This window comes from Camellia sinensis, chromosome 4, assembly GCF_055761805.1.
Source record: "Camellia sinensis isolate YWXY chromosome 4, ASM5576180v1, whole genome shotgun sequence".
In the NCBI taxonomy this organism is placed as follows: domain Eukaryota; kingdom Viridiplantae; phylum Streptophyta; class Magnoliopsida; order Ericales; family Theaceae; genus Camellia; species Camellia sinensis.
The window spans coordinates 168,369,105-168,385,379 of record NC_138964.1 but is presented as its reverse complement, the minus strand read 5'-3'; the positions used below and the strand labels follow the sequence as shown (position 1 = coordinate 168,385,379).

General features: G+C 36.2%; 1 protein-coding gene and 1 pseudogene across 1 annotated transcript; both read right to left on the bottom strand.

Moving 5' to 3' along the window:
• Positions 1-1,444: 1,444 nt before the first annotated feature.
• Positions 1,445-5,729, bottom strand: LOC114293975 (uncharacterized). Its single transcript, XM_082866848.1, has 3 exons — positions 1,985-5,729; positions 1,749-1,895; positions 1,445-1,648 (listed from the first exon to the last, which is right to left on the bottom strand). Exons 1-3 carry the CDS (start codon positions 2,954-2,956, stop codon positions 1,580-1,582), a joined length of 1,188 nt encoding a protein of 395 aa, XP_082722974.1. The 5' UTR covers positions 2,957-5,729; the 3' UTR covers positions 1,445-1,579.
• On the bottom strand, positions 3,454-4,002 carry LOC114283865 (protein FAR1-RELATED SEQUENCE 5 pseudogene; annotated as a pseudogene).
• Positions 5,730-16,275: the final 10,546 nt, after the last annotated feature.

Here is a 16,275-nt window from a genome sequence, read left to right as displayed (position 1 = left end):
ATCGAAAATGTCATTGCGGGGTGAGAGCAGCATTCAGGATTTCAGAGTCAAAAGGCAATCCAGGGATGGTATACTTTGCTTGCCCTTCAAACAACACCAATGGATGCGGCTTCTTTGAGTGGTGGATGCCTGTATATAAGTAGCGTCAATTGTTGAAGATGATAAGGGAGGAAAGCGATGACAATTGTAATATCAACTCTTTGGCCAACGAAGTGATTGTATCCAATGATGAGCTGAAAGAGATGGGTACAAAGTTTACGAAAGAAAGTAAACAAATGGTTGTAGAGATTAGACAACTTGGGAAAAGGTTGCACTACGCCGTTGTAATAATGTTATTTGGATTTGGACTTCTTTTGTTGTTTAAAAATTAAGTGTAATTTAAATTCGGATTTGGACTTCGCCTTTTGTGAACTAAATATTATGTGTAAATTAAGTTGGTTGTTAACTTTGTTTGTTTGTTTGGATTGTTGGTTTGGATTATTGGTATGGTATGTTACTGTTTTTGTGCTTTTAGTTTATGCTGTTACTGAAGATATCAAGGACAATGGTCCATGTATACATATATAGACTTCCATGGACTGTTGCCATTTGTTAACTTTGATGGTACATGAAAATGTTATCAGTGGCCCATTGCTGATTACTGTGTTGGATACAGAGAGAGTGGTCCTCTTCTTATTTCTGAGATGTAAATCAAGACACTCCAATGATCTATATCCTCTTGTGATGTTCAGATTTGTGTCCCGCTCAATTGATCACCATTGTTATGACCAAACATATATTTACAAATTTTTGGAAATTCAAATGGAATAATGTTTTATTCAAATTGAAGGGTTATGATTATTGAGAATTGGTGGAAATCATGTTTGTTGCCCTAATAAACTTATTTTTTTGCTGATATCAAACTAGAATGAGATTCCCATGACTTGAACATAACCTAATGTGTTGCTATGTCAAGTATGATGTGAAGTTGAGTCTGCCTGGGCTTCTCTTCTGTTTATTTTTTAGCACCATTTCAGAACATATTTGAGCAACATATCAACACAAATTTCAGCAACATATCAGCCAACTTTGAGCACCATTTCAGCACATATTTCAGCAACATATCAACACAAATTTCAGCAACATATCAGCCAACTTTGAGCACCATTTCAGCACATATTTCAGCAACATATCCACACAAATTTCAACAACATATCAGCACAAATTTGAGCACCATTTCAGCCAAATTTCAGCAACATATCAGCACAAATTTAAGCACCATTTCAGCAACATATCAGCACAAGTTTCACAAACATAGCAGCACAAATTTCAGCAACATATGAGCACAAATTTCAGCACCATTTCAACCAAATTTCAGCAACATATCAACACAAATTTCAGCACCATTTCAGCACATATTTCAACAACATATCAACATTCACATAAAAAAAAGTTTAAGGTCATTTCGACATTCAAATTTCAGTACAATCTGCCAAGTCTTCAATATTACATATCCAACAAAAAAGTTTACAAATTTCACAAATTTCTACATTCACATGAAAAGTGTTCAATATTACATATCCAACAAAAAAATTCAACGCTATGATATTGACGTGTGATCCACATTCCCATGCCCTTTGCCACGACCACGCCCATGCCCATATAGTACCTAAAAAAGAAAACAAATATATAAAAGGAACCATAAAATAAAATGGAACTTTAAATGAATGAATGGCAAAATAAAAGAGGAAAGGTGAAAAATAAATTACTTGATTATATGCAGGACTATTCGAGGCTTGCAAGTCATAACCGCTTGCATTATTAAGCAAGGCTTGATAGCTTCCATGGACGGAATACATCGATGGCATTGAAAAAGGATTAACTTGAGGAACACACGTCGAAAATGGAATACTTGGCTGCAACAATAACAAACACATATCAATTTAAAATGGTACAAAATATTTACAAATAAGTCATAATAAAACTTCTTATTAAACTAACTTACATCATAGGCGAGATACATAAATTGAGTAGACGAAGCATTATGTTGAGGAACACACGTCGAGAATGGAGGAAGTTGAGGAGCACTTATTGAAAATAAAGGAGCTAATTGAGGAATACTCGGTGAAAACAAGGGAGCTGGTTCAGGAGCACTCGCCGAAAATAAGGGAGGAGGTTGAGGAGCAACAGACATAGGAGTTTGAGAAGCATTTTGTGAACTAGGTTGAGGAGCAATAGACATTGGAGTTTGAGAAACATTATCTGAACTTGTTTTATTTTTCTTTGCCAATGCAAGCTCCAAACCACCTTTTGTCCGCCTTCGTCCCTTGTTAGTGCACTCTCTTCGTTTGAGTCCTTTTGCTTGAACTACATTTGTATCCACTACACCATCCACTTCAAAGCTTTCGAGGCATGTGTCGGGAGGGCTTTCTTGTTCAATAGTATCTGAAAAAGACATATTGAATTTTGCGCTTAACATGCTTTCATTGTTTGCAATTAAGTCATCTGCTTTCTCTACCGTCAAGTTATATGTTTCCTCACTTTCGGAAGCTCTACACGCTACTGCTCTAAAAATTGCTATCAATGATCTAAAGCGTGAAGTTTGATGCAATCTTACATCAACCTTAATATCATGCCCACACCTATCTTTCACATTTTCGGCTCTTGCTTTTTTAGTCCATCTCTTGAGAATATATTGGGAAGGAATCTCTTTGAATTTGAGGGTTTCTCTAAGGATCTTCAAACAATGACTACACAAAATGCCTTTCATTTCAAACTTTCTACAATTGCAAGTGAGTGAACCATCACATTCCACTATCACCTTCCTCACCTTTACACTATCACTATCAAGAATCGTACAAATGGTTCTCTCACCACAAATTTCAGTTTCTTCAATGTTTACTTCAAGGGACTTGACATACTCATCTTGAAATTCTTCATAAATTTTATTTGTGTAAACATCTGCAGCTTGTTCCATAATCTTACTTTAATATTCACCCTTGGCAACTTTTGGCATAGAGCATATTTGGCTTGTAACTCTTTGTACCTCTTCTCACAAAGAACTCGATCAAAATGCATGAAAAATTGCATTAAGTTATGATCAGACTGAATGAAAGCCTTCAAGAATGCATTAAAGGATTCACCAAGTTGGGTGCTACTCATACCCGCACTCCATGCATTTCTAACATATGGCCAACCCCATTTTTCCTTGACCCCAAATGTTAACTTCAACCAATGATTATCTCGCACTTCATACTTGTCAAGCATTTCCTCCCATTTTAACATAAAATCATCCTTACCCTCAATGTCGTACATAAATTTGGATAAAATGCTCTTCATCCCCTTATCCTTCACCTCCTTATCCTTGAAGATAGAATTTGCATGCCTTAATGCATTTTGCATCAAATGCAAAGTTCAAAGGCGATGTTTTGTGTTAGGCATGACAATAGGTATGGCCTTAGCCATTGCAGCATCCTAATCCGTAAAAATTATTTTCGGAGCCTTACTTGACATTGCCTCCAAGAATCTTCTAAAAATCCATATAAAATAATCAACAGTCTCATCATACATCAAAGCTACGCCAAATATAACAGTTTCCCTATGATGGTTAAATCCAACGAAAGACGCAAATGGTCTATGTACACTATTTAACTTGTAAGTAGTGTCGAAAGTCACAACATCACCAAATTGCCCATAATCCATGATCATCTGAGCATCAGCCCAAAATATGTTTGTAATCTTCTCCTCACTATCTAACTGGACCGAGTAAAAAAAAGATGGATTCTCCAATGTCTTCTTACAAAAATATTGCAAAATGCTACCTGCCTCCCCATATGCTAAACTGTTTTGCCTCTTTGTTCTCAAATAATTTTTTTGGTCCATTTTTGTGAACCCAAGCAACTCCCTTCCACTAGCTTCATTACCCATGAGCTCAAATGCAGCGTTAAGCCGGATTCCAGATTTTTTGGCTAAATCTATTTCGTTTGCCTGTGATGCAGATATCTTCCTTTGGGATGGTAACATATGCTTACATTCTATTGGTACAAAAATATGATTATGTTGTTCAACAAACTCACCAACAAAAAATTTATGAATATTCATATCCCACTTAATGATAAGTCGGGCTTGACAACCAGTCCTCACTTCCTGCCTAGGATTTTTTGTTAATGGATCTCACTTGTCTACACCCCGAAACCCCTCCTTATTACAAACAAATAGCCTTGATGTGATTTGCCCCTCCTTGTTCTTGTTTACATAACCCCTTCTAATACTAAACCCCATCCTTCCTCCATAAGCATTATAGAAATTATATGTTTCTTGTTTTGTATCAAATGTCATGTGAACTCTAAGCTTCCAATCACAATCACCCCTGTCATTCTCAGCATTGTTAGGTTCCATATCAATGTGCCAAGTCACTTCAAAAAAAAAAAAAAGTGCTCAATATTAGTATAAAAACTGTAAATTATGTTTGCAAAATAATACAAACTAAATAAAAACACTACAAGAATGGAATCATATTAGATTATATAAACAAAGGGGCACAAATCCCTTCAATGGTAAATTATGTTTTAAATGATCCAGATTTAACACAAATTCCTTAATTTTCTTATGATCAACACGTGAACATACAAAATCAAAATTAAAATTAAATGACAAAAACAAACAAAATAAAGGGATGAATGAAATGTAAGATACTTCTATTTATATACATTATCTTTGACTGCACCAAACATTTAAAAAACAAACATCACTTATCAGCTAAAGTGATAACCATAACAATAAACCATGATGATAATTTTTAATCTAGGTCAGTTAAAGCTAATTTTTTGTTTTCATTTATTTTTAACCATCCCTATTAAAGAAAATGCCTACAAGTTTCCACACCTCCACAGCAAACAAAAAGAAAAGGGTAAGAAAATCAATCAAATGGCTATAACCTACAATTGCACAATATTGATCAAGATAATATCTAAATTACTAATATGAAATAAAAAAAAATAAATAAGGTTTGCCCAAAAGCACATCCTATAAATTATGTGCAAAAAGCATAGAAGGGTTATAAACTTATAGTTAAACAATACATATACTGAATTCATGACAACCATGATCAACTCAAAAAATGATCTTCATTTTCTTTCTAAGACATGGGAGTCTGAGTATGGGCCAGTCCTCTTGCTAAGCCAGAACAATGCAAAAAACAAACAAAAAAAAAAACTGAATTTCAAATTTATTAACAGAATGAGGTCCCAGAAACAATCAACTCTACAAGTTTGGAGCTAATCAATAAATCTTTACAATTAACAAGTTTGGTCCCAAAAGCTGATTTTACAATTAACAAGATTTTCATACGAAATTTGGAAACTAAGCAGCTCGATCCATCATCATGAGAAACTACAACAGAAATCATAATAAATTCAATCTTCCATGAAGTAACACAATGGCAACCACACAAAAACCTCAAAAGTACATAAAAATTTGAGTCGAAAAAATTATGGGGATTGGGGTATATATGTATAGATTTTTACAATGTTAAAAGGGATGAATGAAATATTCCTACACCTCAGTGATGACGGCGGCGACGGGACAACAGCGACGATGATTGGACGGCGGCAACGGCTGGACGACACTCCCGTCTCTCTTCTCTCTCTGTCTTCTTCTCTCTTTCCCACCACACAGCTGTGTTGATACTGGAGGGAATGATTTTCATTTTGAATGAAATCAACTTTTTTTTTTTTTTTTTTTGAAATTACTAACCAAAACGACGTCATTTTGGTTAGTTATATTTTCAGCCGTCGGATCAACACACTTCAGGGATCACTTCAGGGGCAATACTTCATAGGATCCTGATACTTAGAAATGGCTTTTGAAAAGTTTATGAGTGTCGGCGAGTTTTTAAAAGCAAATAAATAATAATTAATCAAAAATGTCAAATAAAATATTATATTATATTATTAGAAAAAAAAAAAGTTTACAAAAGACTTGACAACTTTTGAATCCCATGATGCACGGGCGTGTGCGGATGACATATGCATATAAACTAGCATCCATACCATAATGTCATATTCATAAGAATATTCAATATAACTCTTTATTAAAAGTTCTAGCTTTTATTCTCTCTTCAATGTGTGACAAGTTTCTAAACTTATTTCAATATTTTTTTTTTTTTTTGTGTCTGTGGATAGTGCTAGTGACTTTTTATAGTTTTGTCAACTCCTGGTTTCGTTCAATTTGTCAGGAAGTTGCATTTTTATGTTTTTTGGAATGTGGTAGGGAGTATTTGAAACTCTGGCTGCCTGAGCGACTGGGTTGGGTGCGCTCACTGTGGTTTCCCACTCCAGCAACACCCTTCCCTCTGATTTGTTGCTTCAACGTCTCCATATCAGCCGCCATCTTCCGAATGAGGGCGTCCTGGTCTCTGAGTTTATGCTCTAGGCGCTGAGCGTGCAATTCTCCTCTCTGCCGACGTCCCTCAGGACTTTACGAATGATCAGTGCTCCTCGCGCGTTTGTCTCACGCGTCTCTGGATAGCTCTCTAGAGGAGGTCTGCAGGCCCGCCATTGTCGAAATGGCGGGAGGGCCATCTTTTCTCCAGACTGACTCTAGAGTGATTCCGTCGACGACGGACAGTGTTTGCCATGGAAAACAGTCGAAAAAGATTGTAGAACAAGGGTTATCTATCAAAAAGCTTTCCACAGATGGCACTAATTGTAGGGGGAAAGAAATAATTGCCTCACTCCGTACTTACTTGCTTCTAAGCTTGTTGCACTCCGTTAAAGCTCCGTCACACTGTAAATAAGATTAAGGTAAGCTACCCGGTGCGTGGGTTTGCCGGAAAACCCCTTCGATGGTCAAGTTAGCTTGCTAAGAGAAGAGAGAAGGTAGAGCGCGGTAGAAAGAGAGAGAGTTGCACAAAATTGCTTACCTCCAACGTCTGCATGCTCCTCTTTTTCAAGGTTGGCCATGCAACCTCAGAGATTGTGGGCGCACTTCCTCTGATGTTCTTCTCTAGATAGGCGGTTGTGCTCCCCTCTACATTTCTTACACGTGTAGAGACCAAAACCTCCAAACAATGCTTGTCGTATCGCCAAATGATATTGACACATACCAGGAGTGTATTTCTCTCTTCTCTTTATTGGTCCACGTAGGATGCTCAACTGGGCTATTACTTGTGAACCAATAACACTACGTTGGTCGCTTCGTGCCAAGCTGGATCATAACCAGCCTATCATTACTGACTGGAGGTAGGCACATCGTTCGGCATCTCGACTTCTGACCGCGGTCTCACGGACCGCCTGCCTCAGTGATAGTATTAGTCCGCAGCTCGGTCTTCACGTGACTCTGTTGCCTTGGAACTTAACGATAAAGTAGTTTTGCCCTCCAGCTAAGTCAGCTCGGCTGGGTCTGGCCGACACGATATTCTACATAGGCCTAGCTCGGCCTGGCACTACATTTCGTGCGGATCACGCTTGGCCAAACGCACCTCGGATAACCTCAGTCCAGCCCAATGATGCGTCCTAGGGTCTTCTCATCCAACACCAAATTCCATGTTGGTGAAGCTCGGCCCACTGTTTGGCACAAATCTTCCTCTCACCTTTCGTTTGCGAAGTGAGTTAGTTTTTTGGCTATTAGTTTGAAATTAAAAAGTTTATTTGGATTGAAGTTTTTGGATTTTTTGACTTTTATGAGAGAGAAAGTGAAATGCTTATGGTTTAGATGTGATATTTTATCTTATTGAATTTTTAGTCTATTTTATCTTTGTCTAAGGCTTGGTTTAGGAAGTAGATTAAAAACTGACATTTTGACTTTTTTTTAAAAAAAGTAAAGAGATGATTTAACTTGAAAAAGATAAAAAAATTAACTTTTAGCCAAATTTTCAAAATAAGCACTAATTAACTTCTAACCTTCAAAAAGTCTTATGTCAAACGAGGACACAATAGTAAGAGAAGGCCTCAATCGTTTCTATAAAATAGGTAGTGGTTGAGGCCTAGTTCCTAGCAAGTGATTTAGGCCATGTTTGTCAAGGACAATGGACATAGGGGAAATCAAGAGGTTGAGTGGGCTATGAAAACAGTAAAATGGTGATGATTGTTGAGAACAATAGTTGGTGGTCAAAGGTAGTTAGTAAATTTGGGTCTTAAGGTAAAGCTCGTAGGACATATGATAAAACCTAAAACTGTCACATTCTGGCAATTACAACAAGAAAAGGAGGCCAAATTACACTAAAAAAAATCCTCAACAAGCATCATTTGTAGAGGTTTAACACCAACCAAAACATCTATTGGAAAAAATGGTTTTTTGGTGACTTTAATTGTGTTGAAGTGGGCCAAAAACCATTCAGAATTGAATAAGATATTGCCTCTTAAAGTTAGCTTCATGAAATGGATTTTAAAGAGTATTTAAATCTTTCTTGGCTAAAGGGTGTGAACCCTTTTAGCATCCAAACTTTTCAACTTTTTGAAAAGGGGTTATGAATGCTGGTTAATGGTGTTTTAACGACCAACCATAAAGGCTGGAAGCTCTTCCTCTCTTCCATATACATGTATAAATTGAGACCCTCCTATCAAGTCTCAATATAGAAATTTTTGCTTCCCTTTTACAAGGCAGTTTGCCGAAAAGTTTCTATAGTGAGAGAGTGCTACCACAGTTTTTGTTCGTTAAGCTAGATAGAGAGTACTTCTGCCGTAGCTGGTTTTTGACCATCGTATCCTGAGAGACAGACGCCAGAATTCCTCAAACACTCGACTCGTGAGGTGACAAAATCTGTTTTAAGGAACTACTACCATGCAAGCATCGGTTTGGTTTCTTTACCATTTTATTATATTGTGTAATTCTGTTGTAATTATTATCAACATATGTTCTTGGTATATAATTTTGATTTTTTCGTAAATCTATTTATTTAATTTCACAATTTGGACAACAAGCTTAAAACAAATTTCGTATATTTTCTATGAAATTGATCGAATAGATTTATATAGACAATTAGGTTAGCTTTGTATATTGTTACTAGGTACTGTTGCAAAATTGCGCACTGTTTCAATGATACAAAGTATAAATTTCCATGTTTAGAGATTCAAGTAATTTATATGAATAGGCTATTGTTCCATTTTCTATAGGTTAATTGCCGGTTCATGATTTTGTTTCTTTGCATGTACATAGAACTATTTTTATGCCTTCTTGCACTGATTCATCCTTCTGAGTAAATTAATATATTTGTGTTTGCTAGTGAATAGATCCATGTGTGTCATAGACATATTGCATGCTATTGCTTCTGTTATTTATGTAGACTACATGTACTAAATAGAAAGTCCACGGTTTTTTTTTTTTTTTTTCCTTTGGAAATTCAATGATGGTAAATTATGTAATGTTATTCTCTAATTGCTTAGTTTAATTAGAATGCTCTAGCATACTTTGCATACTTAATTGTATTAGTATGATCTTATTTTATGTGTATGGTTCATCATTCCCCTACCATGATTTGCATGAATTTTAAGGTTATAATATAATTTATGGGTGTTGCAATTTTTGACATGCTAATTCTATTCTAGATTTTAATTTGTTACATGCTTTTTATTTTCTAGACTAGATTACATAATTTAATTTTTAGAATTATTTGCATATGTTAATTACTAAATGGTTATTGGTTTGTAACAATTATATATAACTCTTGCCTATTAATTTTAGTTTAATGTTTTTTGGAGTTATAGAGTTTTGTAACTTGTATGAATTTGTGTACATGAATATTCTGAATTTAATTGGGTGCATTAATCTGAATTATCTAATTGGGTGCATTAATCTAAATTATCTATTTGGGTGCATTAATTTTTGGTTTTAATTTATTTATTTGGAGCTATAAGTTTACATCTTTGTTGTGAATTAATAACTCATGACTATTAAATTTTATATTAAAGTTGTAATTTAATTTTGAAGTTACAAATTATATTTTGTTTTGGTAACTTATATTAATTGGTTAATTATAAAATTAATAGTTGGTTAGATGGTTTCAATTAATTTATTATATTTACTTTTTGCTTAGATTATTTGTTTGTATTTTGTTGTGGTTTTCTACTAACCTTTTTTACAAAAATACCTATGCAAAAGAAGGAAAAAAAAAAAGAATAAATTTGGGTTGCACAAACGACTTTTATGAACTATATAATTTAAGCATTTGTTACTTGAGGTTTAGTAGTAGTTACTTGTCAATTTTTTAAAGCGAGGTTGTTTGCTTGGCATATTATAGATTTATGCTTATAATTGTTAGCAATTTTATTTTAATTGCTTGTAAGTTTGGAACTGGTTTGTTTTAACCTAATTTATCCCTAGAAAATTTAATTCTAAAAAAAATGTTTCTCACGGACTAGGAGTCAACATGCTCTTGAAAATTTTGTCAAAAGGTTAACTGGATTTTAAGTGGGACCGATGTGACCCCTCCAGTCTTCCTGGGAACATTCTTGACCATGTTCGATTCTTGGTTAAGTGGTGAGACTAGTTTTGAATTAAATTTCCAACTGAGGAATTTCTAAGGATTAAGTTTAATTTCTGGAAACATAGAAATAATATTCTGTTGTCTTTTTAAGAAATAGCAACTGTCACCAATGATCCTGCTACTACTAATGTCGGCTTTGAACCCTGAGGCAACTGACTTGACAACCCCAATTGTGACCTCTGTAGTCAACCCTGGTGTTACTCCAGTTGTTCTAGGAGGACTGCTTAGTCACTATGGGTGCCCAAAAAAATTTCCTAAGGTAAACTTTAAGAGATGACAACAAAAGATGTTGTTCTACTTGCCCACACTAAACCTTGCAAAGGTTTTGAGCGAGGCTCCTCCAGCCGTGGCAGAGAATGAGCCAGACAGACCGAAAGTCATGACGCTTGACACATGGAAACAGATAGACTATCTTTGCCGGAACTATGTGTTCAACAGCTTGGCAGACTCACTTTACAGTGTGTTTTGTACCAAGAGCTCAGCAAAACAGTTATGGAAATCTCTGGACAAAAGGTACAGGATTGAGGATGTCAGGGCAAAGAAATTTGTGGTTAGCCGGTTCCTAGATTTTAAAATGGTAGATTCAAAAACTGTGATAAGCCAAGTCCAGGAGTTCCAAGTGATCTTGCATGAAATTCATGCGGAGGGAATGCCTTTGAGCGAGTCATTCCAAGTTGATGTGATCATAGAGAAACTTCCCAATGGTTGGAAGGACTTTAAGAACTACTTGAAGCACAAGCGTAAGGAAATGTCAGTTGAATGCCTGATTGTCTGACTCCGAATTGAGGAGGATAATAGAAAGAAATAAGGGAGTACCTCCTTAGTAAAAGCCAATGTCATTGAGCATGGAAAATCTTCTGGGGTGAGGAAGAAGCCCCCTGTGAACAAGGGCTCAAAGCTGAGGCCAAGGGTTAGTGTTACAAAGAAGTCGGCATACAAGCCCTAGGAACTCAGTTATCGGTTCTTAGGGAAATGCTACAACTGTGGTAGCAAGGGGCATTGGACTGGTGACTGCTGCAAGCAGAAGAAGCCATACAAGACACCCAAGAGCACTCCTATGATGAGGATGACATGCACTTGTCTGTTATTGTCTCTGAGGTGAATATGGTGGGTTCAAACCCAAGAGAATGGTGGATTAATACTAGGGCTACACGCCATATCTGCTCTGAGATGAAGCTGTTTACAACTTTCGAACTGGTTACATACAGTAAGAAGTTGTTTATGGGAAACTTTGCTACCTCAATATTGACAGGAAAGGAAAGGTGATCTTGAAGTTAACCTCAAGAAAGGAGCTAACCTTGAATGAAGTCCTGTCTGTTCCGAACATTCGTAAGAATCTTGTCTCAGGGTCTCTTCTCAGTAAACATGGTTTTCGCATGGTTTTTCATTCCGACAAGGTCGTTCTGACCAAGAGTGGTGTATATGTGGGTAAAGGTTATATATTGGGGGGTATGTTTAAACTCAATATAATGACTATTATTCCAAAGACGAATAAAGATGCATTTTCTTCTGCTTACATGCTTGAGTCTTCCAATTTGTGGTATGGTAGAGTACATGTGAACTTTGAATCTTTACGTAGATTAATCAAGTTAGATCACATACATCTTTTAAGATTAATCCAAAACACAAGTATGAAACTTGTGTTGAAGCGAAGTTGACAAGATCTTCGTTTTATTCTATTGAAAGAAGTTCAAACCGTTGGACTTAGTGCATAGTGATGTGTGTGACTTAAAGTTTACACAATCACGTCGTGGCAATAAGTACTTCATCACGTTTGTTGATGATTGCACCAAGTATTGTTATGTCTATTTGCTCAAAAGTACAGATGAGGCCATTGACAAGTTTACTCTTTATAAGAATGAAGTTGAGAATCGAGTAGGCCGCAAGATTAAGGCTTTAGGAAGTGATCGTGGTAGTGAGTATGAATCTCCGTTTATTGAGATTTGTGCTCAATTTGGGATTATCCACCAAACTACGGTGCCTTATTCTCCTCAATCAAATGGGATTGCTGAGTGAAAGAATAGGATGCTAAAGGAAATGATGAATGCAATGTTGATAAGTTCTGGATTGTCACAGAACATGTGGGGGGAAGCAATTCTCTCTGCGAATTACATTCTGAATAAAATACCCTGGAAGAAGGTGGACAAGACGTCGTATGAGTTATGAAAAAGCGTTAAACCTTCGTATAAATTCTTACGAATGTGGGGGTGTCTTGCAAAAGCGACGATTCCTACACCCAAACGGGTTAGGATAGGTCCGAAACCTGTGGATTGTATATTCATTGATTATGCACATAATAGTAGTGCATATCGGTTTCTGGTACATAAGTCTAAAATTTTAGACATACACAGGAATACCATCATGGAGTCAAGGAATGCATGTTTTTTTGAAGACATTTTTCCTTGCCGAACCCAAGAAGGGGTTTCGAGGTCTTTGGAGCAATTTGATGAGCTTGCTAGTGATGATGATCATATTGATGATCAAGGTGATAATCAAATTAAGGTTTTAGATGAGCCTAGAAACAGTAAAAGGGCTAAAATGTCCAAATCTTTTGGTCCAAACTTCTTGTCTTATATGGTTAAGAACGAACCTCAAATTTTCCACGAAGCTATGATGTCTCCTAAGAGTCCTTTATGGAAAAAAGCGATCAAAAGTAAGATTGACTCTATCTTACAGAACCACACTTGGGAGTTGGTGGATTTACCTCTATGTAGTAAGCCTTTAGGCTGCAAGTAGATTTTTAAAAGAAAGATGAAGGTCGATGGGTCAATTGTTAAGTATAAGGCTAGGTTCGTTATCAAAGGGTACAAGCAACGAGAAGGCCTGGATTACTTTGATACGTACTCACCTGTAACTAGGATAACATCCATTCGCATAGTGATTGCGATAGCAGCTTTGCGCAATCTAGAGATACACTAGATGGATGTAAAGACAGATTTCTTAAATGGGGATTTGAATGAAGAAATCTACATGGAACAACCTGTAGGGTTTTCAGCTCCAAGGCAAAGCAAGAAAGTCTGTAAACTTGTCAAATCATTGTATGGTTTGAAGCAAGTGCGTAAACAATGCATGAGAAGTTTGACAGCGTAATGTTGTCAAGTGGGTTTAGAATCAATGAATGCGATAAGTGTGTTTATGTCAAAGACACTGACAGAGGTTATGTCATTTTGTGTCTATATGTTGATGATATGCTCATTATAGGTAGTAATGATAAAATGATCAAAACTACCAAGAAATTGTTAAACTCTAAGTTTGACATGAAGGATATGAGCATTGCAGATGTTATTCTGGGAATTAAGATTATCAGAACATCTGGCGGAATTGTATTTCGTCAGTCCCATTATGTTGAGAAGATACTTGAGAAGTTTAGTGGATCAGATACGAGTGTGTCACCGACACTTGTAGACTTAAGTCTACATTTTACCAAGAATAATAAAGAGAGTGGCTCTCAGTTAGAATATTCTTGGGTAATTGGAAGTTTAATGTATCTGATGAGTTGTACTAGGCTGGATATAGCCTACTTGGCTAGTAGGTTCAGTAGATATACTAGTAATCCCGATGTTACTCATTAGAAGGGCATTGTGCGGGTGTTAACGTATTTATGCTAGACTCGGGATTATGGGCTGCATTATATTCAATATCCAGCGGTGCAAGAAGACTATAGTGATGCGAATTGGATATCAGATATAAAGGACTCAAAATCCACTAGTGGATATGTGTTTACTCTTGGCGGGGCAGCCGTGTCTTGGAAATCTTCCAAGCAAACGTGTATATCTAGATCAACGATAGAATCAGAGTTTATTGCTTTAGATAAAGCAACAGAAGAAGCTGAATGGCTTCTCCATTTCATTGAAGATATCCCACATTGGTCTAAACCTGTGCCAGCTATTTGTATTCATTATGATAGTCAATCTGCAATTGGTAGGGCACAGAGTAATATGTATAATGGAAAGTCTAGACATATCCGTTGTAGACATAATTCTATACGACAACTACTCTCAAATGAAGTTGTCTCTATAGACTATGTAAAGTCTAAGGACAACATTGCGAATCCGCTAACCAAAGGGTTAAATCGGGTGTTAGTCGAGACGTCGTCAAAAGGAATGGGGTTGAGGCCTTTGGAAGTTACCGGAATGGAAACCCAACCTAGTTGACTGGAGATCCCAAGATTTAGGTTCAATGGGACAATCTAATTGCGTGTAACAATAGTATGTCATTGTAGGGAGAAAACCCTCTAACCATTCCTTTAAGCAGTGACACCTACGGAGGTGAAGGTTAAGCAAAGTTTTTAATGACTCTTATGTGTTGAGGATTCAAACAGTGTATAGCAAGATACTTTGAAGAGTCACATATATGAGTGTGAAGTGGGGCCGCTTCTAGAAGAATTTGGCAAGCCAAGATTCTTTGAAACCCCTCGCTGAACCAGGCTAGTGCCCAAGGCCATACAGGGCACACCAATGAGAACATAATGGTAGTAGGAGCAATTCCCGTGTGAGATCCATTGTCTCAGTTTACATAAACAGCAGAGCAGTTCAAGATGTTATATTCACTGATCAGCCAGTAAACTCGATAGATTTTCACTGGGAGAGGTTCAAAGCCAAAAGGTACCTTCTCTAATGTCGGGGTTAATTTGTTGTACTCTCTCTTCGAGTCTTTATTATTGAACGGTGTCCGTTTGTTTGAGTCATTCGGTCAATTTTATTCATGTGGGGGATTGTTGGAAAAAATGATTTTTTGATGACTTTAATTGTTTGAAGTGGGCCAAAAACTACTGAGAATTGAATAAGATATTGCCTCTTAAAGTTAGCTTCATGAAAAGGATTTTAAAGAGTATCTAAATCTTTCTTGGCTAAAGGGTGTGAACCTTTTTGGCATCCAAACTTATCAACTTTTTGAAAAGGGATTATGAATGCTGGTTAATAGTGCTTTGACCAGCCATAAAGGCTGGAGGCTTTTCCTCTCTCCCCTATACATGTATAAATTGAGACCCTCCAGTCAAGTCTTAATATAGAAATTTTTGCTTTCATTTTACAAGTCAGTTTGCCAGAAAGTTCCTACAGTGAGAGAGTGCTGCCGCAGTTTTTATTCACTAAACTAGATAGAGAGTGCTTCTGTCATAGTTAGTTTTTGATCATCGTATTCTAGGAGACAGACGCTAGAATTCCTCAAGCACTCGACCCATGAGGCTATTGAATTTGTTTTAAGGAAACTACTACCATGCAAGCTTCGGTTTGGTTTCTTTACCATTTTATTGTATTATGTATTTTTGTTGTAATTTAGTTATAATTATTAGCATATGTTCTTGGTATATAATTTTGATTTTTTCGTAAATCTATTTATTTAATTTTACAATTTAGACAACAAGCTTAAAACAGATTTCGTATATTTTCTATGAAATTGATTGAATAGATTTATATAGACAATTAGGTTAGCTCTGCAAATTGTTACTAGGAACTGTTGTGGAATTGCTCACTGTTTCAATGATACAAAATATAAATTTGCATGTTTAGAGATTTAAGTAATTTATATGAATAGGCTATTGTTCTGTTTTCTGTAGATTAATTGCTAGTTCATGATTTTGCTTCTTTGCATGCACATAGAACTATTTTCATGCCTTCCTGGCACTGATTCATCCTTCTGAGTAAATTAATATATTTGTATTTGCTAATGAATAGATCCATGTGTGTCATAGACATATTGCATACTATTACTTCTGTTGTTTATATAAATTACTTGTACTAAATAAAAAGTCTTTTTTTTTCCCTTTAAAAATTCAATGATTATAAATTATGCAATAAAAAGTCCACTTGCTT

Excerpts from the sequence above, each read along its gene's own strand:
- LOC114293975 (XM_082866848.1), bottom strand. The coding sequence starts at position 2,956 with ATGGAACAAGCTGCAGATGTTTACACAAATAAAATTTATGAAGAATTT. Across the intron at positions 1,896-1,984 it reads TTATGTATCTCGCCTATGAT|CCAAGTATTCCATTTTCGAC; the intron begins GTAAGTTAGTTT and ends TTATTGTTGCAG. Across the intron at positions 1,649-1,748 it reads ATAGTCCTGCATATAATCAA|GTACTATATGGGCATGGGCG; the intron begins GTAATTTATTTT and ends TTTCTTTTTTAG.